General features: G+C 35.6%; 1 protein-coding gene across 10 annotated transcripts in view; it reads left to right on the top strand.

The window, feature by feature from the left end:
* The window catches only part of LOC107982149 (dipeptidase 1), a 662,392-nt gene extending 637,542 nt beyond the window's left edge, over positions 1–24,850 (top strand). For 8 of the 10 annotated variants that reach the window (XR_004345325.1, XM_031933340.2, XM_032602223.1 and 5 more), the window contains one exon: positions 24,298–24,598. Coding sequence is in view for 9 of the 10 variants with exons in the window: in XM_031933340.2 (XP_031789200.1) it covers positions 24,298–24,387 (90 nt within the window). In the remaining variant the exon portion in view is untranslated. Of the gene's footprint in view, positions 1–24,297 lie in introns of all 10 variants that reach the window. The other 2 variants (XM_032602224.1, XM_032602225.1) reach the window with 2 other exon arrangements.
* Positions 24,851–26,205: the final 1,355 nt, after the last annotated feature.

Genomic DNA, 26,205 nt, shown 5'->3' with positions numbered 1-26,205 from the left:
CACTATAAGGGACCGACAATAAGGAGTTTTCCTCAATATAGGCCTTGATGAACTTGGCATCTTCGGATGAGGAGAGTTGGTCAGCGTTGAAATCACCCATAATGACCTTTGTGGAATAGTTGTGCATAAAAGTAGTCAGCTGTTCAATGAAGTTATTATCCTGAATAAAAGGGGCATGTGGTGGACGATACACGACTCCCACAAAGATGTGTGAAACTCCCTTCGCGGAGACCTCACAGAAAAGGTACTCCGGTTTGCCTGGCTTGCCCGACCAAGCTCCATCAGAGGATGATAATACGTTTGCAGTCAGTGAGTGATGTATATAGAGTGCCACACCTCCCCCGTTCCTGTTTCTGTCACGTCTGTAGAGCGTATAGTTTTCCAGTGAAGGGATAGAACCTTCTCGTCAAGCCAGGTTTCCGTCACAGCTATCACGTGAAAGAGGGGACGAGTGGACAAGAAGAGCCTGACCATCTCAATGTGACCCGTAAGAGAGTTCGCATTGAAATGGCAGACTCTTAGACCCTCAGACAGAGTTACCTTAGGAGTGATTGAAGATGTGGTGGATGATTCAGATGATGGTGATCTACGTGGAATGAGGGGTGTGTACTACAGTTGGCTGTGATCGAGCCTAAAAAATTCTTCAGATCTTCATCCGACACAATCTTCACAGCACGATCCTCCTTCTATAGCTTGATGTATATTCGACCATCCCTCACAAACGTGGTGCAGCCGTGCTCTCTTGCAGCCTCCCTTACAGTTTGCGGAGCCGAAGGACATCAGACGGCAACCATTTGTTGACGTTGATGAACGAATCCGGAAGCGGTAGTGCAATGCGGGCCTTATGCAGCAATTCGCTAGACAGCTGCGTAGTATGTAGCTTCCGAATCTTCATTTTAGCAGAGATGAGCGAGTGCATGAGCGTCCTGGATAGTGAGACTGAGAGCGGTAACCTGACTGCTCCAGGGCCTGCATCAGAAGCGTCCGCAGTGTCATTGCGGGCTACTCTCACCCTTCGGGTCGCACAGAGATAATGTCTCTCTCCGTTAGCTCAGCGTCCAAGGGCCAAAGAGCTGCATAGGCAAGGTGCCTTAAGGATGTCGTCTCCGAAAAGGTCAGGCCGGTTATGACCAATTCTGCAGAGAGCTTTGCCTGGGTCGATACAACGCCATCCAATTGCGCCTGGATTCTCGTGTTGGTTTCACGGAGGTACTGGATGGTCTCGGTATACAGCGCCGGAGCATTCGATGGAGACAAAGAAGAAGAGCCAGCGCCACTCGACAGCAGTTGTTCAAGCTTAGCTTTAATCTCCTCAACCGGTTTCCTGTAGCGTGTTTGTTGTTGGGGCAGAGGGCTGCTGCTTCGTGAAGATGGAGAAGAGGTAGAGGTGCTGCGTGGAGTTTTATTAGCAGCTACCAAGCAGTTCTTGCAGATTTGTATAGTCTTGCCACCTTCCTTAATTGCCTGAATAGGCGTACATTTAGGATGGTAGTACCAGCCACATTTGTCGCATTTGCGCGGATTACGCAAAGCAATGACATCAGTGCAAGTCTTGCACGATGTATGCACCAACAGTTGTTCGTCATCTCCCTCAGGTTTCAACATAGTGTTTAAAACAAATGACGCAATCGATGTTATACACGGGAGGTAATTCGGCTCAGTCGACAAGTGGTGCAGGAAATAAGGTGAAGAGCGCCGTGGTGTGCAGTGGCTAGAGTAGTCTCTGTATAAGAGCCTTCAGGACGCTCTTTTGGGTGCGTGTTTGCGTACGCCGTGTCGGGACCACCTGGCGGTGGAGCTGCTGTACTATACTGCAGTTCGCTGGCTCGGAGAGTGCTGCCCTCTGATGTCAGAAAAATAAAGTTCCGGCTTAGCAACGCCAACGACTGGCAACGTTGTGACGAATAGAGAGAGATAGAGATATAGCTATAGCTATAGCTGCTCTCGTAGTCTATAAACACCGTACTGCACGATTTCTCTCCACTCACAACACTGTACTGATTAAAAATACTGAGCTTGTGCCTTACAGGTGCGATGCGGATGACTGAGTCGGAGATTGGCGGAGCACAACGATAGTAGAGCACGTCTCTGGATGATTGAGGTTATGTAGCACAACTTTTTGCGGAAATCCTTCCCGGCTCTTAAAAATTGCAAAAAGATTGCTGTTTTTTGACTGATGCTTAGGGGCCGCTGGGAAGACTCTTCCGCTGTAAAAGGTTACTCGAGAGAGTGAAGAGAATATTAATAACTAGTATTATTGCACAGAGCGAAATATAGTGCGTGCTTAGCTTACCACCAGCGCCAGAGAGAGAGAGAGAGAGAGAGAGAGAGAGAGAGAGAGAGAAGAGAGAGAGAACAATAAACAGAATAGGTAAAGATTAATCTCTTAGATATTGTGTTGAGTAAGAATGTGTAAGATGAGATAATGGAGTAAGCCGAAGTGAGCATGTTTGTATGTATTTGTGGGAGTGTATAAGATGTTTACATATTTTCGAGGGCGAAAAAGTGCTGTATAGTAGGATGTCCAGAGGTGTCAGCTCCCCCTCATAGGCTGGAGTGTTACGCGAAAGTATTCACGAGTCTCTGTAGCTTTGTGTCAAGTTCTTGAGTCAGGTTACGGTACACAACTAAGCAGTAGCCAATTATTGGTAAAAGGAGCGCTTGCACAAGATGCTTGCACAGACTGAGATTGGTACTCTTTCTAAAGAAGTAGAGCCTGTACATTAGTAATTGATCACGCTTACGCATTTGTGTGACATGCTCCTCCCACATGAGTTTAGAATCAAGCACCAATCCCAGATTACCAACCGAAGATTTAAATTTGACCCGGGCACACCCAATATTAATGAAAGTGTCAGCTACTGAAGGTAAAGCGTTTATATAGTAGGGGGGCCTAGGATATTTGCTTTAGTTTTACTTATGTTAAGTTATAAAAGGTTTTGTGCAGCCCAGCCCATTATTCTATCGTTAGCACGTATCTTGTTAGAGCAAGAATCGAGCTCCTCAAGATGGCATTGGCTGTAAATTTGCAAGCTGTAGGTGAGACTAAGTTCGCTTCCTAGAACAGCTACAGTAAATAGTAGGCGGCGTAAGGAGAATGCGTCAGGATTTGTTGGGAAAAGAAAAACACTAAATAATCCCTTCAAATGCTTCGTATATTATCACTAATGTTGACACTAAATCTAATTAACAATTCTTGAACTCTGAATATGCGTAAATTGCTGATTATGAAAAACGAGTTAACTTGTAATAAATTCGCTTAGAGACGGTTACTTAAGCTCGGAGACAATTCTTGCCGTCGGCTGCCGTAGCCTAATCAGTTCTGATCGGAAAACTCTCGCCAGGTTCGAGCAGAGGATCACATGTGCGTCTTCGCACACTAAGAGGGGCAGGAGAGCGAATTCGCGACAAATACTTTCTGCCATGAGCGCGTTCAAGCATGCGACGTGAACACAGGCCATCCGCATAGATTAGTTAGGAGACATCGGAATCCAGGCAGAAACCAATATCGTTAAAGTACAATGCAAACAGCAAGGGACCCAAAACAGAACCCAGGACACCGATGTTAAGATGCCAAGGTCAAGAACGTTCGCTATAGTTACCAACGACGGTTTGCTCTCTTCCATTGAGATATAAGGCAAACTAGCGGATGACTTGCTTTGAGAAGCCGGAGGTGGTTAGCTTTCTCAGAAGCCTAGCTGACTCTAGATGGTGTAATCGCTCGCGTCTCGTCTATGTGAATTCTCGCGGGTGTTATACGGGTTTCGTATTCGTGCGTCCGAACTGCGTTAGCGCGTCTACCTATTTGATCTCGCGCGCCGATTCCGCGCGCGCCTCTCGAGTACCGCCGAACTGGCAACGTCGCCGTCACGCATGGAGTGTTCGCGCGACGCGGCGAGCGCGCGAAATACGAATTCGCGTTCGATCGTCACACCTGCTAGTAGAATATTATAGTATAATGAGTCAAATAATAATGTATTATTTTTTTGAAAAAATAAATATGTAAAAATGTATTTAACTAATATAATAGTTTGAATACTCATAATCGTATCATTCATTCCCTTCCACAATTCTCAATTATAAATAAAATGTTTGTGTAAATATGTAAAAAAAATTTCATATAATAACGAGCTAAACATTTAGAAGTGTAAAAAAAAATTGAAATCTGTAAGTGAGAAAAGAACGTGTCATTATAGGCTTCGCGAGAGTGACAGAGAGATATACTTAGATAACTTTAACTGCGTGGGCATAGTTCAGGAGAACTCCAGTAGGAAGCGCGTGAGAACGACCTTGAGTCAGTGCACGAGAGTTAGTAGTGAGTAGCAGGGGCGGGTGGGGGGGGGGGGGGGGGCTCGCAAGTGAGAAAAATGCAAGAGAGTGGCCTTGTCAGTTCACAAGTACACAATTGAAGCCGTAAAACGAAAAGCGAATGGCAACTGTGATGTTTTATCACGTTTTTCTGTAGCAGATAAAACAGCAGTCTTTGATCGCGAATTTTCAAATGTAAACTTTATAAATTAGAGAGACTATGATAAATTTTGCTAAGGTGGCAAAAGCGACAGCACAAGATAAAATATTTAAAAAAAGTAGTTCACGCTCAAAACGGTTGGTCAAAAATTAAGGACCTGACACAAACAGAAATAATATATCACAATAAACGTAGCAATTATCGAAAGTGGATGTGTATTCTTAGGGTATAGATTAATAATACCGGAGTGTATAAAAGCGCAAATGCTAAAAGAATTACACACTACTCATATAGCAGAGAACGAGAAACTACTTGTGGTTGCCTAATATCGACGTGGAGATAGAAGCAATCGAAGTGACATGCAAAACATGTCTAGAATCACACCGCAGATACCGTAGAAGAACAACAATTTGCTTAAATGCGAGGTAAAAGAGGGGAAAGAATAAGTTACTTAGAAATAGGCGACATAGTATTTGTAAAGAATTTTCGAAAAAATTCTAACAGAACCGAAGCGAAGATTATAGATAAGCTGTCACCGGTTATGTATACTATTCAGTTTTGCGACGGCTACATAACAAAACGCCATTTGAATCAAATAATAGAAACGGGACTAGGATTCAATCTAATCGAACCATGCTAAAATTCATCTCAGCACCATCTATATTTAAAACATCATTATATTTTTTTATTTTCTGCAAATATCGCATTGGTTTTTCCTTACCATCGGCTTTGAATATCGGTGGTTTTAATTTAGGCGATTTTGACGCAAGACTCAGAGTAGTATTAGTGGCATCAAGAGTGATTGCTTAGCTAGAAGACCGAATTTTGCCGATTTTACTAGATCATGTTTAAAATTCTTTGAAAAAAGTTTTGTTAGAATTTTTTATTCGTGCTTTAAGATTTTGTAAAGTTTCATCGCATTTAATAATCGCGTCGTTATATTTTACATGCTCTACTTCGAGAGATTTGATTCTAGTTTTATTTGATTTAGTTATTTTAAGAAAATTTTGACTCGTGTTTGTGAGAGCAGTTATGTTTTCTTCAAATTTGTCTAAATCATCGTTGTCTAGCAGATTGAGTTTGTTAGATTTATATTCATTAACCTTCTTTCTTAGCGTGTCTTGCCCAAAGTTTAGACTGGAAAAGTTCAGACCATTCTGTTCGACTCGTTCTTTTAAATTTTCATAAAAGGTATTTCGAAACGTCATAAACTTTACGAGCCCAGTTAGCGTTCAAGGAAGGATCATCGACCATAGATTGATTCGCGTTATCCCTTGTGAGAACTGCGTTGAGAGTTTCATTTAATTGTATTTCCAAAGTTTCTGTGGAGGCACCCCGAGTGGCAACACCGCTCTGTCTGAGTGTGCTTGAGAATACGCTTTTACGTGCGTCTAACATTTTGTGTTTGTCGAATAAATTTGTTTGTGACTGCGTACAATAATCGCAAGTCTGTTTATTTCTAGATTACTTAAAAATGAAAATCAGAGTCTTGTGAATTGCATATATTACATTCGAGTGATTGCGTGAATTGCAATGAGTATGTCATGGAAGTTCTAATTGTTGTAATATTATTGTCATAAATTCCACTTTGTAAACCTGATATTCTAGCAGGATCGCCAATGAAACGGTCACCATTCTGCTCGGTCTTACGCGCGTAATTGATCTTAGTTGTTTATGCAGAGTGCTTCACATTTGCTAACCTGCGTCGCAATTATGACGACGGGTCAAATAGAGAAAATTAATTTTTTGTTGTTTGGTATTAATTATATTCAGGTCCGGGATATCAGGTAGTGGAAAATTATTACAATAATAAAATATTGTTATTATGTTTTGACAACAAAAATAAATATATTCTATCAATAAGTATTAGTCAGAATATTGCATGAATTTTGCATATATTCGTAGTAACAAAACTAAATTTAAAAATCCGCTTTTATTTTTACAATATAATTTTGACTCGCAGTCATCTGTGTTATTGTGTCTTAATTGCAATTTCACAAGTATAGGAATCGTAGAAAGTCTTTTACCTGCTCAAGGCGTAAGTTGCTTAAGAGCAGGGATTAGGCGCTTTAGCTGCGCTGGCACTTAAGTTGCGCCGCTAATAACGACTCGCGTATTATCTAAAATTGCGTTTAAATAATCTTAGTTGTTTAATAATTTTCATATACACTACGGAGCTTGTACGGGGTATTACAAGATCAGCATGCCCTCTAACTATTGAATCAGCAGCCAAAGCACGCTCTTCTTAATAACCTTTTTAGTGGTCCTTTCAATTAAGGTATGATTGAGCACCCCCCCTAGGTACACAAATGCTTTTACCATAAGGTCGCCCTTTTCAAGCTGCTTCTTCACGCGGTAAAACACAAAGTGTAATGCGGTTTTAGGCATGCTTGCTAGAGTGCAGTGGGTTTATATTAAGGTTGTCATCTTGTATGTATCTGTCCACTAACCGCTCGAGTGTTTTAAACAGCATGGAGTTTAGGCTGATGGGTCTTGAATACTTGACGCTCGTGTGGCTTATTTTCCCTGGTTTAGAAATAAATACTACCTTAGCTGTTTTCCAGATTTTGGGCACTTATACTGAGGTGACGCTGGCTCTGAAAAATTTGACTAGGGGACCTATAAGTTCCTTCAGTCCCTCTTACTGGAAATCTGCCAGCTGCCAGCCCGCCAGCTGCTCGACTGTATTCTGCAGTATATTTCCCTGAGAGGAGTCAGGCCACATTTTTTTTACGTCCAGGAAACTAGCTTCTATAAAAACATGGAGGCACTTCTCTTCCATAGCCGCATATTCTCCTCTTTGTAATTTTATTGCTTTAAGCCATACCTCAGGGTTCTTTGCAAGTCTCTGAATTAGCCTAGCTGCATCTGGGTATCTTTCGATTCCCACGTGATGTCGATTATTCGATATATCGTCCATCTTTAAGGTGACCAAGACCAGAAAGATACCACAGTCTAGTCCCTTCCTGCACTCACCCAATAACTCAGTACCCTTCATCTGTGCGCTCCAGATCGAGATACCGATACCCCAGGTCCGAAGTCCCAGCACCGCCTCCAGATCCAGCTTGTTTCCCAGTATTCAGATAGTGGCTTTGTATGGCTTCATATGCGCGTCTACGTTTGTACATAACTGCTCTCGCGAGAGGATCCACCATCCTGGCTTCCATAATGCCTGGCCACAGACCGGGCTTTTCGGTAGCAACTAAATCAGCCGGAGTCACGTTAGCTCCCTTGCGGCTCTTAACGCCTGGGGTCCCCTATCCTCTTCATGCCGAACCAAATGCTAGTAGTAGAGGTAGCGCAAGCCGTAGACAGAAGATGTTTAAGATTTCGCGGTATAAAATACCAAAGGTGGGCAGCCTGGGCACAAAATGGATTTCAGGTCGATATCAGTATGCGACTCCGAAATCACAATTTTTCTTGGGTTCCTACGAGAAGTTTTAGACCCATAACCATTGGGTCAGCGGATCTTGTTTATTTTTTTCCTAAATTCTGCCTCTTTTCCAGTTTCGTAGAGGGGTTTTCTGCCGTCAAATCGCTAAGCGTTGCTGCCCTGCTTTTATCAGCTTCGCCCCCCTTTCCTCCTTTAGATTCTTTTTCGTGATATTCTTTTTGCTTTCTTCTCCACGAAAAGCTAGGAAACTCAAAGTCCACCACTGCAAGCGCGTTATGCAGCAGTAAGGCTGATTACCCGGGAAGGGTGCCAGGTATTCCCGGGTCACCGTTAACGGCCACTTAGAATACCTGAGTGGCAAACTAGTCCCCTTGCAGCGGTTCTGTCATACCTTGGACTTGAAGAAGGGGGGGGGGGGTATTAATTCCACTGTAATTCACCGAATTATAATAAGGAGCTGTTGCATAGTCAGAATCGTTTATCCGTAATTGCTAACAGAGGCCAGATAAAGGGAGATTATCCGTATCCATCAATACCCGTTTTGACTAGGCTCCTTCACCCGCTAGATCATCAAGTGCCCGTTTATAGAAGTTCAATCTACTCTTATTACTAACAAGAAAGGTACCCAACCCGAACTCACCGATTTTGATGATTTTCATATATGTTGTAGAACATAAAAAAATAAGAGACACGTATTTTTTTTATCGGCTAATTTTCACTTTTAAGGGGTAAAAACCTCCCCTAAAGTTAACCCCCAAAAAGCGTTTTTTTTAAATATCTCGGCTTAAAATTAATATTTTTCAATGAAACAAACTGGAGGTTATTTCTTACAAAAAGAGCAAGTATTTCATGGTGATTTGAAGAGTAAGGGTAGCATCCCCTATTTTTTAGGGGTTGAAAACATATATTTTTTGGCATAATTTTATAATAAAAATGTTTAAACCGACTAAAAAAAATTGGAAAAAATGTTTAAACATCCTTAATAACAAAATTTAGTTGACGTCTTTCGGTGTTTTCATAAATATTATCCCTAAGGGGGTAAACCACCCCTAACACAAAATAACTGTAAATATGTAATTCAATACATAATATTTCGTAGAAAGTTTGTATATAGAGGTTTTCGAGGTCGCTGATTACAAATCTGTTATCAGATTTTGAAAATTCAAAATGGCGGATCCAATATGGCGGACGGAAATATCGAAAAAAAATTTTATATAATAAAAAAGTTTTAAACGACTAAATAATTGGAAAAAATTTGTAAACATCTATAATAAACAAATTAAGTTTTTCGGTTTTTTCATAGATACTTCCCCTTAGGGGGGTAAACCACCCCTAACACAAAATAACTATAAGTATACTTCAATCCATAATATTTTGTAGAAGGTTTGTATATAGGGGTTTTCGAGATCGCTCTTTATAAATCTGATATCAGATTTTAAAAATACAAAATGGCGAATCCAATGTGGTGGACGAAAATGTCGAAAAAAAATTTTAACTTTGAAAAAAACTTGTTTACAAATGTGTGATCTTTGTAGCCTGTACATGTGAACTAAAGAGCCTTAAACCCTAAACCCCTAAAGAACAAGTAGGCTAAATGGTTGTGCTTTTTAACCAAACGACTCCAAACCCCTAACCTCCAGACAAGCCGAAGGCCTATGCTTTACCGTAGACACGAGTATAGACATATTACCGATATTTTATTCTATCATTTTGTATGTAACAAATAACGTCTCGTTTTATGTTTCAATCAAAGATTATTTATTTTTCTGCTTTTATAAATTAGCATAATTTCAAAAGTAATTTCATAAATTATAAAGTATTTCATAAATTGCATAATTATATAATTTTATAAATTCAAAAAGTCCACACTTTTTTGCAAATGAAAAAACATAGGTTAATAAAATTAGTTTATCAAACTCTTTTGCGTTTTGTAATAAAATTTAATGTTGTCAAACTTGGGAGTTTTTCATTGTTACAATTATTTCGTAAGCCGAAAGTTTTTTAGATGAATTCTCGAAGTAATGATTATTGTATCTATAGTAAAATATTTACAGTCTGGAATTCCATAATAATACTATTTGCTACGATTTAATGAATTTATCAAAAAATCTAAATTTAATAATAAATATTATTCTAATTATTATTATTATTTTTCATTATCATTGCTATTATCAGTATTACTGTTATTATTGCTATTGCAATTATGCTTATTCTTCTTATTATTATTATTATTATTATATTACTATGATAATTTTTGTTATTGGTAAAAATACATAAAAGAATATTAATACTCGAACTTCATTTGCAATTAAAGAACACGTTGTTATTGAAAGGGAATTTTATATGCATTCATTAGTTTAATGAATGTTATCGTACATTCAATGATAATTCCACAGATAAATGTCTTTCACTCATAAAAGTTGTTGACAATATGTGCGAATCAATATGTTCTTTTTTTAGATTGTTTTCATCGAGTGTTTACCTCAGCTGCCTGTGTTATTTTTTAGGCTGTGAGTGAGTTTTGTGGGTATTCTAGTTCGATGCCGGAAAGTACGAATAGTACGTCTTTTTGTTTGTCAGTGGTATCATACAGTTGTAGAAAATTTTCTTTAGTGATTTTATATAGATTTACATTATTCAATTTCAAAGTGAATAAAAGTTGAATAAAACCAAAAATAGAGTTTTCCGAACATCACAAAGTGGAACGAGAATTCTTCTCCAATGCATAAATTAATGATTTGATTCAATTTACATTCACTCGTTTTATTCTGGTAGAAATGTAGCAGTCGTGCCTTACATGCAAAAACACAGCTTGTATAAATTTTACCGCTTGTTTTCATTTTAGATTGAAAAATGAAAATTAATCCGTTAAACGTTCTAAACTTATTATTAGCATACTTTCAAGCGTTAAACATACCAGATAGTGTCACGAATTATCACGAAACAGAGTTGGCCGAAAAAATAAAAGAAATTTTAATAGATGCAACACATGATTTCAACGATGTAGAAATGATTACTGATGACTCTTTGGATTTTCAAGAAGAGTATAAAGACCATAATGCGGAAATAATTGAAGATGAAGTGCAACATCATTTTCCTGATCCGGATATAGCACCAACAAATCAATGTACAGCAGATAATGAAGAACTAGATTTTGAATACAAAAAAAGAGCTGTAGAATTTTGGAGAAGTAGCAAAACGAAGCAAAATTTAAGTCTCAAAACAGTGCAAAACAGATTCAAAAAAGTATCATCTATTAGTCAGCTACGTCGTTGGGCTCATTCAATTAATAAAGGTGGCACGTATAGAGAAAAAGTAGCACAAATTTGTCAGTATACCCTGGATAATTTTCAAGCAGCTCTCGACAGTGGTTCAATTATCCATGATGAAGATATAATTCGATGGGCCTTACAAGCTAAAAAAGAAATTGGTTTTGATGATATTAGATTCAAAGCTTCTAAACATTGGTTACTCAAATTTAAGCAAGCACACCGAATAGTTTCTAGGAAAATAAATAAGTTCATAACAAGAAAAACACTAGAAGGTAGTGCAGAACTTACGGCTAAAGCTGAAGCATTTATCGATGACGTTAAATCGTGTATACCAAGGATTGGACTCGAAAATTTGTATAATACAGATCAGAGCGGATTTCAGCTAGAAATGCATTCTGGAAGAACATTAGCAGTAGAAGGAGAAAAGCAAGTGCAATGTCTGGTGCAGTCAATTTCAGCAACAACGCATAGTTATACTATACAGCCACTAATATCAGCTACTGGACAACTGTTGTCACCGCTATTTCTTGTTTTAAAGGAACCAAGTGGCAAGTTTGGCCCTATTGTAGAACAAAACATATTTAGACCAGAAAACGTGTACGTGGAAGCATCCAAATCTGGAAAATTAACAACAAGTAAGGGAACTAATAACAATTTTTACATTGTAATATCGTTGATCAGTTAATTAGTAAGTCGTTTAATTGCAGATCACTTCAAAATCTGGTTGGAAAAAATATTTTATCCCTATGTAGGCCATCACTCAATACTATTACTTGATTCTTGGAGTGGTCATTGTGACAAAGTTATAGAAGAAACAATGCCACAAAATAAAATTATTAACATAAAAAAAATTCCAACTGGAACCACAGGAAAAATACAACCACTTGATGTCTATGGATTCCGTATTTGGAAAAACTTTGTCCGAACATTTTCTGATAATGTAATGTTAATGGATCATGATATGAATTTACATGTGAGAAATAATATAATTAAACTTCAATCATTGGTTCACAACCAACTGTCTTCACCGAGATATATAGATTTGTTTAAATATTCCTGGTATAAAAGCGGTTACGTCAATGAAAAACCAGATAAATTTGATAATCCTATAGATTTCAGTTTTGGAAAGTCTTGTGCAACACATTGTGAAATAGAAGGGTGCACAAACATTGCAATTGTACGATGTGGTTGGTGCAAAAAAGCATTGTGCTTTAAACACTTTTATGAGGACTACCATTATTGTAAAAACATCGTAAAATAATATATTTTATGCTCAATACAAAAAATGCACTATGGCAAAAGATAAAAGATTGTAGATTATTATTATACTCTAATATTATAAACAAAAATACATTATAAGTTGAATTTACAATAAAGGAATTTCAATAACATTCTGATAACAATTTCTACGGAAATTATAAAACTGCTTCACACACAGAATTTTCTTGTTTACAAATTTAGGAATTTGAGGTGGTTTGGTTAAAAAGCACAACCATTTAGCCTATTTGTTCTTTAGGGGTTTAGGGTTTAAGGCTCTTTAGTTCACATGTACAGGCTACAAAGATCACACATTTATAACAAGTTTTTATGAAAGTTAAAATTTTTTTTCGACATTTTCGTCCACCACATTGGTTCCGCCATTTTGAATTTTCAAAATCTGATATCAGTTTTGCAAAGAGCGATCTCGAAAACCCTTATATACAAACCTTCTACAAAATATTATGGATTGAAGTATAATTATAGTTATTTTGTGTTAGGGGTGGTTTACCCCCTAAAGGGTAGTATCTACGAAAAAATCGAAAAACTTAATTTGTTTATTATAGATGTTTACAAAGTTTTTCCAATTTTTTTAGTCGTTTAAAACTTTTTTATTATATAAAATTTTTTTTCGATATTTCCGTCCGCCATTTTGAATTTTCAAAATCTGATAACAGATTTGTAATCAGCGACCTCGAAAACCTCTATATACAAACTTTCTACGAAATATTATGTATTGAATTACATATTTACAGTTATTTTGTGTTAGGGGTGGTTTACCCCCTTAGGGGTAATATTTATGAAAACACCGAAAGACGTCAACTAAATTTTGTTATTAAGGATGTTTAAACATTTTTTCCAATTTTTTTTAGTCGGTTTAAACATTTTTATTATAAAATTATGCCAAAAAATATATGTTTTCAACCCCTAAAAAATAGGGGATGCTACCCTTACTCTTCAAATCACCATGAAATACTTGCTCTTTTTGTAAGAAATAACCTCCAATTTGTTTTATTGAAAAATATTAATTTTAAGCCGAGATATTTAAAAAAAAACGCTTTTTGGGGGTTAACTTTATGGGAGGTTTTTACCCCTTAAAAGTGAAAATTAGCCGATAAAAAAAATACGTGTCTCTTATTTTTTTATGTTCTACAACATATATGAAAATCATCAAAATCGGTGAGTTCGGGTTGGGTACCTTTCCATGTAAGACAGCTATTTCCCATTTCCCCTCAGGACCTAGCCACCTCCCGGTTAAGGCTCCACGACCAGGTCACTCTGCTACCAGAGGATCTCATCATTCCTTAAAATGGCGAAATCATTCAGCTTTAGTAGTAATCTTCTCGTTGACAACACGGAATGATAGTTTAGAAAAACCAAGTTCGCCTTTGTGGTATCAGCATGAGCTACATGAATTCTTTGCGGAGGTTTGCTGAGTTATCGTTAATCGAGAAAATTGCAGGTCAGAAAATAAATCCGTTAAAAGCATTAAAATATGGAATCTATAAATTAGTCATTTATAAAACAAGAAAACATACAAAAATAGCTGTGATTCCGTGCCAAACGAATGTCGATGTACTATATCTTTATCATTAAAATTATTATTACATTTTTAATGTTTAAGCTATTGATTATTATTAAAATATTGGGTTGGGGAAAAATTAATTTCGGTTTTTTTTCTTATTTTTCAAGGTAAATATTTTAATATAAATTATGAACACTCATCAATGATATATATGCCGTAATTATTTGTTTCAAAAATAAATTTTTTGACGTTGATTCATGTGAAACCAAAGTATCGAGCTTCTTTTTGTATCCAGTCTTATGTAAATGGTTCGTTTTATGGTGTTTTATGGTCGATTTTTAGTTTCATAGCGATGTAGCGAGATTAAATACGTCAGTCTATCTCGATTTTTTAAAAAATTTCATTAACTTTTTCAACGGTTGGCCAACCAGGGTGAGGTTCATCTTTAAGATCAATGTCTTCGGAACTAAATCGAGCAAACCAATTCTGACACTGGCATTCACTTAAGCACTGATCACCATAAACACTGTACAATTTTCGATGAGCCTGCGCTGCAGTTTTCCCTTTTTGAAAGTAGAAAAGCAAAATGTGACGAAAGTGTCCTTTTGGAACCTCCATTGTCAAAGCGCAATAATTTTTTAATCAGTAAATAAATGACGCTACTTCGTACTGTAGAATATTCTGTAGACTTTAAACTTCTAAACATACTATAGTGTTACGTCCTGACTATCCTAAATTAAATAGATAGGAACGTAATGATATGTGTAGTGGCGAGGCTGTAAGAAATTGTCAATTCGCGCCTAATACTCTCACTGTTAGTAAAATAAATGAGAAAACTTACCTTTAAGTACGGTGATGCTTAGTTGCCAGAATGCAGATTCAAGCTCGTACTGGATAGATAGGATTTAGTTATAAAGAACTTTTAAAACACGAATTCTATTCCACTGTAAATCTATTGTTTATTTAATTAGCTATATAAAATTCTCTTACAATATTATTCGCTTATAACGGAATGAAATGCGATATAGATATTTATAGTGAAAACTGCTTTCACAAATATATCCCCAATTGTCGAACTGACGCGTACGGAGCCCGTGACTGACTACGAACTGCTCGTTTCAGTGCGTATAAGGCATTTTAAAACCTTCGTTTGTAAGGTAATTTTTACAATATTTACAAACTTAAAATTACGGAAAATGTATACATAAAAAGTAGCGCTCGCTTACAACGTCACGAATTGCTGATTTATCATTTTTCTGATTTGCAAGGTAAATCGAAATCGTATTACAAAAGTGATTATTTTGCATTTTGCGAACTCAACTCATAAGCGACACTAACGCATTGGAAAATTGAGATTCAGCAGTTTTAATTTAATTTAGGCCATATCGAAATGTTCAAATCATAAAGAAATATTACTAATAGTAAGCATACGTCGTACGATGTAACACTTGGGGGTCCAAGTTATTACAATAGGATAATTGCAATAAAAAAAATTATAAAGTCGGTCGATAATGAGTGAGTTTTACATGCAGAATTTTACAAATTAGCCGCTTTAACTTTTGATTTTTTTATACTTTAAATTACTTATCACTTTGAAATCTAGTATATTGGTTATAGATAGAAATAAATTGACAATGTAGCGATTATTTCGCTTCCCTCCCCGCCTAAATATATCCCATTTTTTTAATAACATTTAAGGATTTGTTCTTATTGTTATCTATTATTGTAAAAAAATCTATTCACAGCTTAGAGAAAAAATTCCTGGTGACTTTGAAATTGAAACGTTAGGTTTGCTTTTTATAATAGTTGGTGGTCGATCTGGAATAGGTGGGGGTAATATTTTTGGGGAAGATATAGGAGGGATAATTTTGATTTCTTGAAGTTCTGTTTCTTCATAAAATCTATTGTCGTTTTTTCTCGTAGGACTCTCTTCTTGGATGTTGCTCGTATTTCCGAGTGTAGTCAGCAAGTGTGTTATTGAACTGAAAATTGCTCCAAATAGGTGTATAGACCAACCATAAATCGTATGTAAAGTATATCCTCTAATAATCGTGTCTATAATCAATTTTCCGATATGTAAAATAATCTGAATCATGATGAATACAGATGAAATAGAACCACATGCAATCAGTCTTCCAATGAGCATGTGCCATGTACTTTCGGCTAGGCGTGTTAGAGTATTTTCGGTGAAAATATCTCCAGATGTTTTTTCTCCTGCCATCTCTCTAGCAATCACATTTAAAAGTGATGCTTTTTCCATGGGAAACAGTAGTTGATCCAATTCTTCTTGAGAATACACTCCGCTCGTTGCTAAAGTCTCAACAGATTCATAGGTCCAACCGATCTTTGTGTTTGGTTTCAGACTATGAGGCGATATTGTTTTAATTGGTGTTGGAGTCAACTTTATCCACTCTTCTGCTATTTTATAGTACGTGGGTACTATTGAGTTGCAATTTACTTGAACTCCTTTTTTTTATCAAAATATGTGTTCTCGGCGTGAGGAACCATCTTTCATTTCCTGAAGAAACGGGTTGTTTTTTGTAGCATTCTTTTAAATATAGTATTTTTACTGTTTTCGGTACACATTTTATTAAATGTACAACTTCTCCTGCAATCCTTGCTATGTATCCAGGTTTCTTCATGATATTATAGGCGAATTCATCTGGGGAAAGGGTGGCGATTGATAGGGAATTTTGGATTACTTTTCTCTCAAGTTCACACTTTTCTGTTATTACATTTAAATATAGATTATTGAGCTGTTTCCTTAAATGCTTTTCTACGTATACAAATTTTGAATTAACATACGTAAATAAATCTAAGTTTACGCTATTTCTATTACTAACTACATCATTATCAAATTGATACGCATTTAAATAACTACTCTTTTCAGAAATTAATAATTTTGGATGTTCCGTACGTATAAATTCTCTATTACAACGCATGATTTTATCTTTGATCGCCAAAGCAAATGTTATTTCGTTAGAATTTAGTGTATAAACAATTTCGTGATTTGCATCGCTAAAATATTTCGTAGCTATTCCCTTAAATAAAATATCGTAAGAGTTTCTAAAACACTCCCCCTGCGATAAAACCTCCCAAAATGTGTGTCCTCCTTCCATATCGATACAATGTTTTTCCGAAAATTTGCATACTGTTCCCGAACTTAAACTTAACTTATCTTTACTTAAACTAACCTTAGCACTATTTTGAATTAACGTTATTTTGATTAGACCATGAACAAATACCTTATTCCATGATCCAAAACTATCGGCATAAGATGCACCGGAGCACGAGTTGCCCTCAGCGCTTCCTGCAAAATCTATACCTTTTGTTGTTGTCGAATTTACTTTTAAATAGGCTATTGTGTGAATGTTGTCGTGTTTAAAAATTCCCATTTCATGAATTAATTTGCATTGTTCATGACTTATCTCATAAATATATTCTTGTTCTCCATTTTCCGTAGGTATAAGATGACCGAAAATTCCGCAACTTGATACTGTTCGATGAATTTCTATTCTGCATTGAATTATCGTGACTTCTCGAAATTCTGCGACTTGTATCAGCTCGATATTGACGCTTGTTGAATTCACGGGTGTATTGTGAAAGTCACATTCCCCCGAGTCCATCAAAGAGAATATTGTTATATTTGGCGTTGTTGTGCCGCAGTCATAGTCAATGATTGCTTCGTTAACTTTAAAACTTGTCATTAATAAAATTATTTTGAAGATCATGGTTCAGATTTTCCTAAAACAGAAAAGAACGTTAGTTTTCTTTTTTATACATGATTAATTTATTTACATGAACTGTATTTGGCTTTCTATTTTTATTTATTATTACATTGCTATTCTCAGTGACGTCTAAAATTTTAAAAGGTCCCAGGTTTTGATTTTTCTCTAATTTTCCTGGTTTTGGTTCTTTTATGAGCCAGACTTGATCATCTTTGTTAAATTTAACTGGATTTGTGAAACGATCATAATATTTTTTAGATTTTTCTTTTGCTAATATTAAATTTTCACGTACAAGACTAGCAATATCTTTCATATTTGTAATTAAATTCGATAAATAATTATTGAAAGTTGGAAGTTGTTCTGATGATTTTAAAGGTTCGCTTGAAGGTTATCTCGGTGGATAAGCGAAAACCAGTTCATACGGCATAGATCTATGAGCGCTCATACTACACTCGTATTATAATTAAATTGTGCCAATACTAACAAACTATCCCACTCAATCTTTTTCGTAGAAAAGTTTTTCAGATATTCGCACAATGGGTGATGAGCTCTTTCTAGTGAGCCATTCGATTGAGGCGAGAAAGCTGTTGTTTCTATTTTTGAAAATTTACATTTACATCTGTAGTTATTATAAATGGTTTAGTCATATCAGGAAATTGTAATATTGGCGCTGAACATAAAGCTTCTTTTAATTTCTCGAATGCTTGTTGTTGCTCTTTATTCCAAGCAAATTTTGTTTGTTTTTGTAGTAATTGTATAATTGGTTTAGCTATCTCCGAAAAATTGTCTATAAATCGTCTATAATAACCTGATAATCCTAGAAATTCTCGAACATTTTTAACATTTTGTGGAGTTGGAAATTTTGATATAGCTTCAATTTTCTTTGGATCTGTTTTTACTCCTTGCTCGCTAATAATATGACCTAAAAATTCCACTTTTTCTGGAAAAATTTACATTTACTCATTTCCAATTTAAGTCCGCCTTCTCTTAATTTTTGTGCTATTAGATTAAATCTTTCATTATGCTCTTCTACTGTATTTGATACTATAATTATATCATCTATATAAACATAGCAAAATTGTTTCTCTAACAATTCTCCTAGTACCTTTGTTAACACTCTTTGAAATACTCTTGGCGAATTAATTAATCCAAATGGTAATACTTCAAAACGTCCTAATGGCTGTATACTAAATGCTGTTTTATGTATGTCTGCCTCTTTTATTTTTATTTGATCAAAACCTAATACCATATCGATCGTTGTAAAATATTTGCCTTTTCCCATAGAATCGAATATCTCCGTTATATTCGGTAATAGATATGGATCTGGTATTGTTTTAGCATTTAGTTTTCGATAATCAATTACTAGTCTCCATTTCTTTTTTCTGTCCTTTGTTAAACCTTTTTTCGGTACAACCCACGCTGGAGCGTTGAATGCACTCGTTGAAGATCTAACCAATTCATTTATTATTAATTGTTTCGTTTCACTGATAGCTATTTGTGTCAAGATATATGGTAATGGGAACTGTTTCACATAAACTGGAGTTTCATCCATTAAATTTATCTCATGCTGTTCGACGTTACATTTCCCTAATTTATCTCCATCTATCCAGCATATATCCTCATTAGATCATATTAAATCTTCAATAAATTTCCTTTTTTTCTTAGATAAATGATTTACATTTATCGTCTTTAATAATACATTTTTTCTCTTTTTTACTTAAATTTTCTACTTCTTCAAAATTCCGCGCACTTTGTGACGTTAAATATCTAGAACCACAATGGAAGGTTTCTTCCTCATTTGGTAGTGGTAGTCCTGAAATTCCCATGAACGTATCTGGCATATCTTCGATATCAAACGTAAGAAAATTTATTTTATTTGTATGACGTAAATATTTTTCATCTCCTTCAAACTCTACATTATCTTTGAGTATTTTTACGAATGTCGGGAAATTTTGTATGGAATACTCATCAGTTTCTTCTTTTTCTGTACTTTCAAGAGTTTCATTAATGTTTTCTATGAACTGTTGAATGTTTGATTTTGAATCATGAATAAACTTTGTAAGTTTTACATTACTCCAGTTACTCGGCTGTGCTTCTTCCGAAATTTCTTTCAAGAAATCTGGTGAGTCATCTGAATATTCTGAGTCGCTTTTATTTTCTGAAATCCCATTATTTATTTTATCTTGAATTTTTTCTACTATATCTAGTACTTTTTCTAAATCTTGTTGTACTGTAATATTTTTTACTTTAGTTTTTTGAGTACTTGCCTCTTCACTTTCTTCAGCTACGATGCTAGTATTTATTTGATTTATATGCATTGTTGATTTTAATTCTATTTTTATATTATTTATTTCTAAATATCCCTTATCTAATCTTAATTTTTGTTGTAATAAAACCTTTATTCCAATAATTCCGTCATAGGGAATGGCAAATGTCTCCGGTGCTACATGAAGATCAAAATATTTTCCATTTATTGGTAATTTTATTGATCCCAGAGTACGTATAGCGTTTTCTGTTATTCCTGATATTAATATTTGTTCATCATTATTTATTTGATTTAGTGATATATTTTATTTTTAATAATATTTAGTTGTGCACCACTATCTACCAATAATCGATTTATTTTCTTCGAGTATTGACCTTCTACTTCTATATATTGTAATACATTTTCAAGTTTCAAAACATATGTTTGCAATATACTGTCTACTTTACTGTTGATCTTTTTGTCTATATTTGCTATATTTTGCGCATGATTAGTAATTTCATTGTTAGTTATTTGTAATGGGAACGCTTTATTCTTGTCATCCCTTCCTAGGCGCTCCCTCCAGGAAGAGCGTTTCAGTTTTTCTGCTTATTTTTGTTTCTAAAGCATCTTTCTGCGGTATGGTTTGTGTTTTTGCATATTGTGCAGAATTCCTCTTGCTCTCTTTCTAGCATTTTAATCTTTTCACAATTATCTATTTTGTGTCCAGACTTATCGCAGTACTCGCAAAATGATTGTCTAGATTTTCCTCAATCTTCTAAAGCCATTAATTTCTTGCATTTGCTGACTACATGACCTGCCATTTTACAGTATTTGCAATATTTCCACTGAAGACTCCTGTTGTAATTATTTTTGTTGGTTTGATGCGTTTGTTTTTAAATTTATTACAAAATTTCGCTGTATGACCCTTTTCTTCACACATCTGGCATTTAAACTGTTGTTTAGCTTTATATTCTGCAACAAGGATTTTTGCTTGTTCACACACTATTTCTTCATGTCCAACTGTTTCACAAATTGTAAAAATTCTGAAAGGTGACCTGCTTTCGCCTACTTTACAATATTTTATTGTATGACCTTTTTTATTGCACTTTTTGCACATTACATCTGGACAATTCTGTACTGTATGCCCCATAAGGTCACAATATTCACATTTATCTATATTATTGATCATTGTATTTGAACATTTATCTGGGTTATGTCCTGTTTCTTTACATTTCCAGCATATTTCATAATCTCTTATGTAAGGACATTGTCCCACATCGTGTCCCATTTCTTGGCAATATTGGCAATGATTATTCTGTTTCTTGTTGAATCGGCATGCGCTAATCGAATGTCCTGGTTGACTGCAAAATTTATAGATTAACTTGATTTTATTCTTGACATTCATGCAGTTATTAGAAAAATGATCTGCTCCTTTACAGTATACACATGCTGCTGCACGACAAAAAATAGCCTCGTGCTGGAAGTCTCTACATATTTGGCATGTCAGCACTTTCTGTGGTTGCTCTATTCTTCGTTCATAATCTTCGTATGCAGTGGTCACGGTGCCTTATCTCTTTTCAGCAGTTATCTCTTTTCTTTTCCTTATGTCGGTTTCAATTTCTATTGCTGCCTTTGAAATGTCTTCTACGGTGTTTTCTGCCCCTAACTCATATTTTATTTCTGATTTAAGACCTTTTTTATACTTCTTCGCTGCTTCTGCGCTCAATTCTCTGTCAAATCTTCTTAATTTATCTGCTGATACTCCTTCTCTTTTTTTCCGTTCTTTTATTTTTAGTACTATTTTACGTAATCTATTTGTATATTGGACCACAGTTTCACTTTCTCCTTCTATTATTCTCCGCATCTTAAAAATAAGTTCGTGAATATCGTCGTCGATTGGATATAACGTTCTAACTGCATTTATTAATTCATCTATAGTTTTTATCTCGTTGCCGCTCAATGCTTCTTCTGCTTCTCCTTTCATTCTTACTTTTAGGAGGTTTGTCAGATTTCCTTCATCTATAGTATCTATAAGATTTCTATAGTATCTATAAGAAGACCTGTTTTAATTTTTTTATGTAGTCCGCTACTGTCATTTTTTCCATCGTATTCTGGTACGTAGTTTGCGATATCTTTCAGATTTAATTTCAATAGCCTTGCTGCTTCCGTTAGAGGGGCCATGTTTGTGATCTTCTCTCTTTCTTGATTTTCTCTGTTATCGTAAGTTTGATTTAAGTTCTGGTCCGTTTTATTTTCAGTGTTGTTTATGTTGTATTTATTTTCTACACTTTTTTGTGTGATAAAAATTTTCTTGTCTGGTAGTTGATCAAGATCTATTAGGCTTTTATGCTCATTTACACTTCTATTGGACGAAAAGCTTGTCGGAGACCTATCGCTCTCTAATACGTTATATTGTGGGTCTTTTGAAGTTCCTATGACCAGGCTTTGTTCCGCTTGAAATCCCCCTATATCCAAATATCGCTCGTCTTTTTCAAGTTCAAATGTCTTATTTAAAATTGAATCATTTGCTTGGAACCATGATAAATCTATTTTAAACGTTAAACTTATTCGCTTACTTGGAACGCTGCTATCATCCCAGCTTTCCTGTTGTTGCTTTTTAGAGCTTTCCGGTATATTTTCCTTTGCTAGACTATCACTTTCTTTTTTGATTTCTTTTCGTTACTAGTTTTTGCTGCTACTGGTACTTTTGGTATGGTTCCTGTATTTTGTAGTTTGTTGTTGCTTTTATCTTGAGTCTTTGGAGGTATCCTTTGTATCTTCAAGCTCTTCTTAAAGGCCTGTTCTTCGAGTGGCCCTGTTAGTAGACCGTTTTTTAAATTTGGATTTTGTTGAACTTGTGTCTAGTAATTCTTACGTTCTCTGGAGTTTTATCATCTGTTGTTGCTTTATTGCTCATTTGAAATTTTTATTACTCGATTAAAAGTATATTCTGATTGTTTTACTAAATCCCATTGAGTTTTTAAATTGACCTATATAGTGTTTGTTAACGTTTTGCTCTACTTCGCATTTTTGCTACTGTTAGCAAGTTCAGTAGGTCATTCGCCGCAACGCGAGTAGCTGCTGAAATTTGATCCGATGCCGTGTATAAACGCGACACATGTATTACGCTTGTTCTGTTTCTTTTACCCGTGTCATGTATTACGCTTGTTTTCTTATCTTTATCTGTGTCACCCGAGCTATGCTTGATACTTCTTGTAATGTTATTTTTACTCGAGATTACTTTACGTCTGTTTATTACGATTTTATTTTGTTCGATGCGGTTATATTCACGCTACGATATTGCCTCGGTTTACTCGAGAATTTTTTTCAATATTCTTGTATTTATTCAGTATCGGAACCAATTGTTAATTGGTTCAACAAATTTATTGTTAGGCTTTTCTTAATCTTTGCTAGATTTTATTCAGTATCGGAACCAATTGTTACGTCCTGACTATCCTAAATTGAATAGATAGGAATTGAATGATATGTGTAGTGGCGAGGCTGTAAGAAATTGTTAATTCACGCCTAATACTCTCACTGTTAGTAAAATAAATGAGAAAACTTACCTTTAAGTACGGTGATGCTTAGTTGCCAGAATGCAGATTAAAGCTCGTACTGGATAGATAGGATTTAGTTATAAAGAACTTTTAAAACACGAATTCTACTCCACTGTAAATCTATTGTTTATTTAATTAGCTATATAAAATTCTCTTACAATATTATTCGCTTATAACGGAATGAAATGCGATATAGATATTTATAGTGAAAACTGCTTTCACAAATATATCGCCAATTGTCGAACTGACGCGTACGGAGCCCGTGACTGACTACGAACTGCTCGTTTCAGTGCGTATAAGGCTTTTTAAAACCTTCGTTCGTAAGGTAACTTTTGCAATATTTAGAAACTTAAAATTACGGAAAATGTATACATAAAAAGTAGCGCTCGCTTACAACGTCACGAATTGCTGATTTATCATTTTGCTGATTTGGAAGGTAAATCGAAATCGTATTACAAAAGTGATTATTTTGCATTTTGCGAACTCAACTCATAAGCGACACTGACGCATTGGAAAATTGAGATTCAGCAGTTTTTATTTAATTTAGGCCATATCGAATTGTTCAAATCATAAAGAAATATTGCTAATAGTAAGCATACGTCGTACGACGTAATAATAGTGTGGCTTCATTGAATAAACATTGCTATAGATATACAAATTTAACGCTATCTATTAGGAAGAACCGAAATTATTTTTCCCCAACCCAATATATTATTGTATTCATTATGCTAATGACCTTCAAAAGACGATCAATTTCTGTTATTATTAGTAAACAATTTAAGTTGTGTAAAATAATTTTTATTCCAATTCTTGAAATAGTAAGCATTATTCACTTAGAATATTTTTTACAGGTGAGAGACGAATGGCAAAAGGCAGCTATTCTTCCAGTCGAAAAAATAAGCCCACCTGATAATTCTGCTTGCGCCTACGGTGTATCTTAGTAATTTAAAATTTATAAAATGAGAGAAACAAGAAACTATTATAGAAAGCATGTGATGATAGAAACAACCAATATCTTAAAAATTTTCAAAAAATCTTTATTGGACCCGCTTATGAAGCGTGAATAACAGATTAAAATAAAGTATGACTGGCAAATAATAAGAAGTTCCTCTTACAATTGTATTGCCAACAAATAAATAAGATTCGACCAGATACTATAAACAATTTAATAACACTAACCATTGAAGGTTAGGATCTTATGCAACTTGTTAAAAAAAATAATAGTCAACCATTCTCTGCGGCAATTATTTTTAAACATTAGGTATTTCGCGCTGTTTAAAAAAAGCTGATCCGTTGAATAATAAATTAAGCGAATGATAAGTCTTTAATTCATAATATTATACATGGTGAAAGCAATAATTATTTTGAATATTCTTTTTCTTATTTAAATAAAATACCCTAGTAGAATTTTTACCAGTTAAACTAGCCTAGCCATTAGGCGATTGTCTGTTATCTCTGTATATAATTTGCTTATTCATACCATAACTAATGTACTTTTAAACAATATCCTGGAGTTTGAGCTCATTTGGGCCAATCGTTTCTTTGGAATTTTACGGTCAGTGGATTATGGACTCCCTACTATACGTAGGTATTATAAAGGTATATAGAAGGTCTAAAACCATCAAAATTAAGGTAATTTTGTTTAAGAATAGTAAAAAACAATTGGTTTATTTGTATAAGTATTTATAAATTTTTAATGAAAAATTTTGATTTTAATTTCAAAGGTGGTGTGCCCCCTTAAAAACTTAGAATTTTTCGCTATAATCGGTGTTCGAAAATTAATTTGATATGCGGAGAGAGAGCGAGAAGGTTCCAGAAGCTTGTCATCTTAATTTCAAATTCGACGGTTTTCGCTAGCACCAATGAGGTTGCCATGGCAACGCGCGCTCGCTCGCTCCTACTCTGTCTCTCTCCGCCTGTTTCGCGAGTGGTCTTTTGCCGCTTTCGCTGATTTGTGTTGTTCAGTTTTCGTATTGCCAAAGCGCTGTGAGGACTCGCCTCACAGTGTCGACCGTTAAACAATATCGTTTGTTAACGCGTCGGTGCTCTAACACTCTTCTAATAGTCTTCAATTTTCTATAGTCAATACATTTGTAATCACACTCTTTTCTTTTCAATAAACATCAATATTTTGACGGTATACATAGTGTACCTTTTCATCTCAAATTTAAAGAGCGTGTTATTATTTTCACATTAATTGTTTTGATACCCAAGTCTCTATCAAATTCGAGAGACTATAAATATTGGTAGCAAAGCGTGCAGCTTTGTGGTGAAGAATCGTGAAATCGTGTGTGGAAAGTGTCCTTGCGTTGTGCAAGCAATGTTAGAGATACTTCGGCAGCCGTTCGACTATTCGCATACCGGCTTCAGCGACGGTTAGCTCCCGCCAACTTCGGACGACGCGCGCAGTCCGGGAAATCAGCACGGGAGTCGACGGCGCAGGCAGTGCAGAGGTTTGGTTTTTTTCTCTCTCTCTCTCTCTCTCTCTCGCTCTCTCGCTCAAGCTCTGTCTCGCTTTCGCTCACTTGGCGTCGTCAAGCCACGTTGAGGCAGCGACAGTATGGTGTTTGCTCCAGTTTTTTCTCTCTCTCTCTCTCTCTCTCTCTCTCTCTCTCTCTCTCTCTCTCCCTCTCTCTCGCTCTCGTTAGATTTTTTTTAATTTTGCAATAATGGCAGATCCGGCAGGTGAATTAGCCAAGCAAAAACGTACGAGCGGGTTCATACTCAACTTTAAGCGCAATACTGCAAAATTAGCGGCA

This window comes from Nasonia vitripennis, unplaced genomic scaffold, assembly GCF_009193385.2.
Source record: "Nasonia vitripennis strain AsymCx unplaced genomic scaffold, Nvit_psr_1.1 unplaced0148, whole genome shotgun sequence".
Classification (NCBI taxonomy): domain Eukaryota; kingdom Metazoa; phylum Arthropoda; class Insecta; order Hymenoptera; family Pteromalidae; genus Nasonia; species Nasonia vitripennis.
Note: the sequence above shows the minus strand (reverse complement) of the source record. Positions and strands in the feature narration are given on the sequence as shown.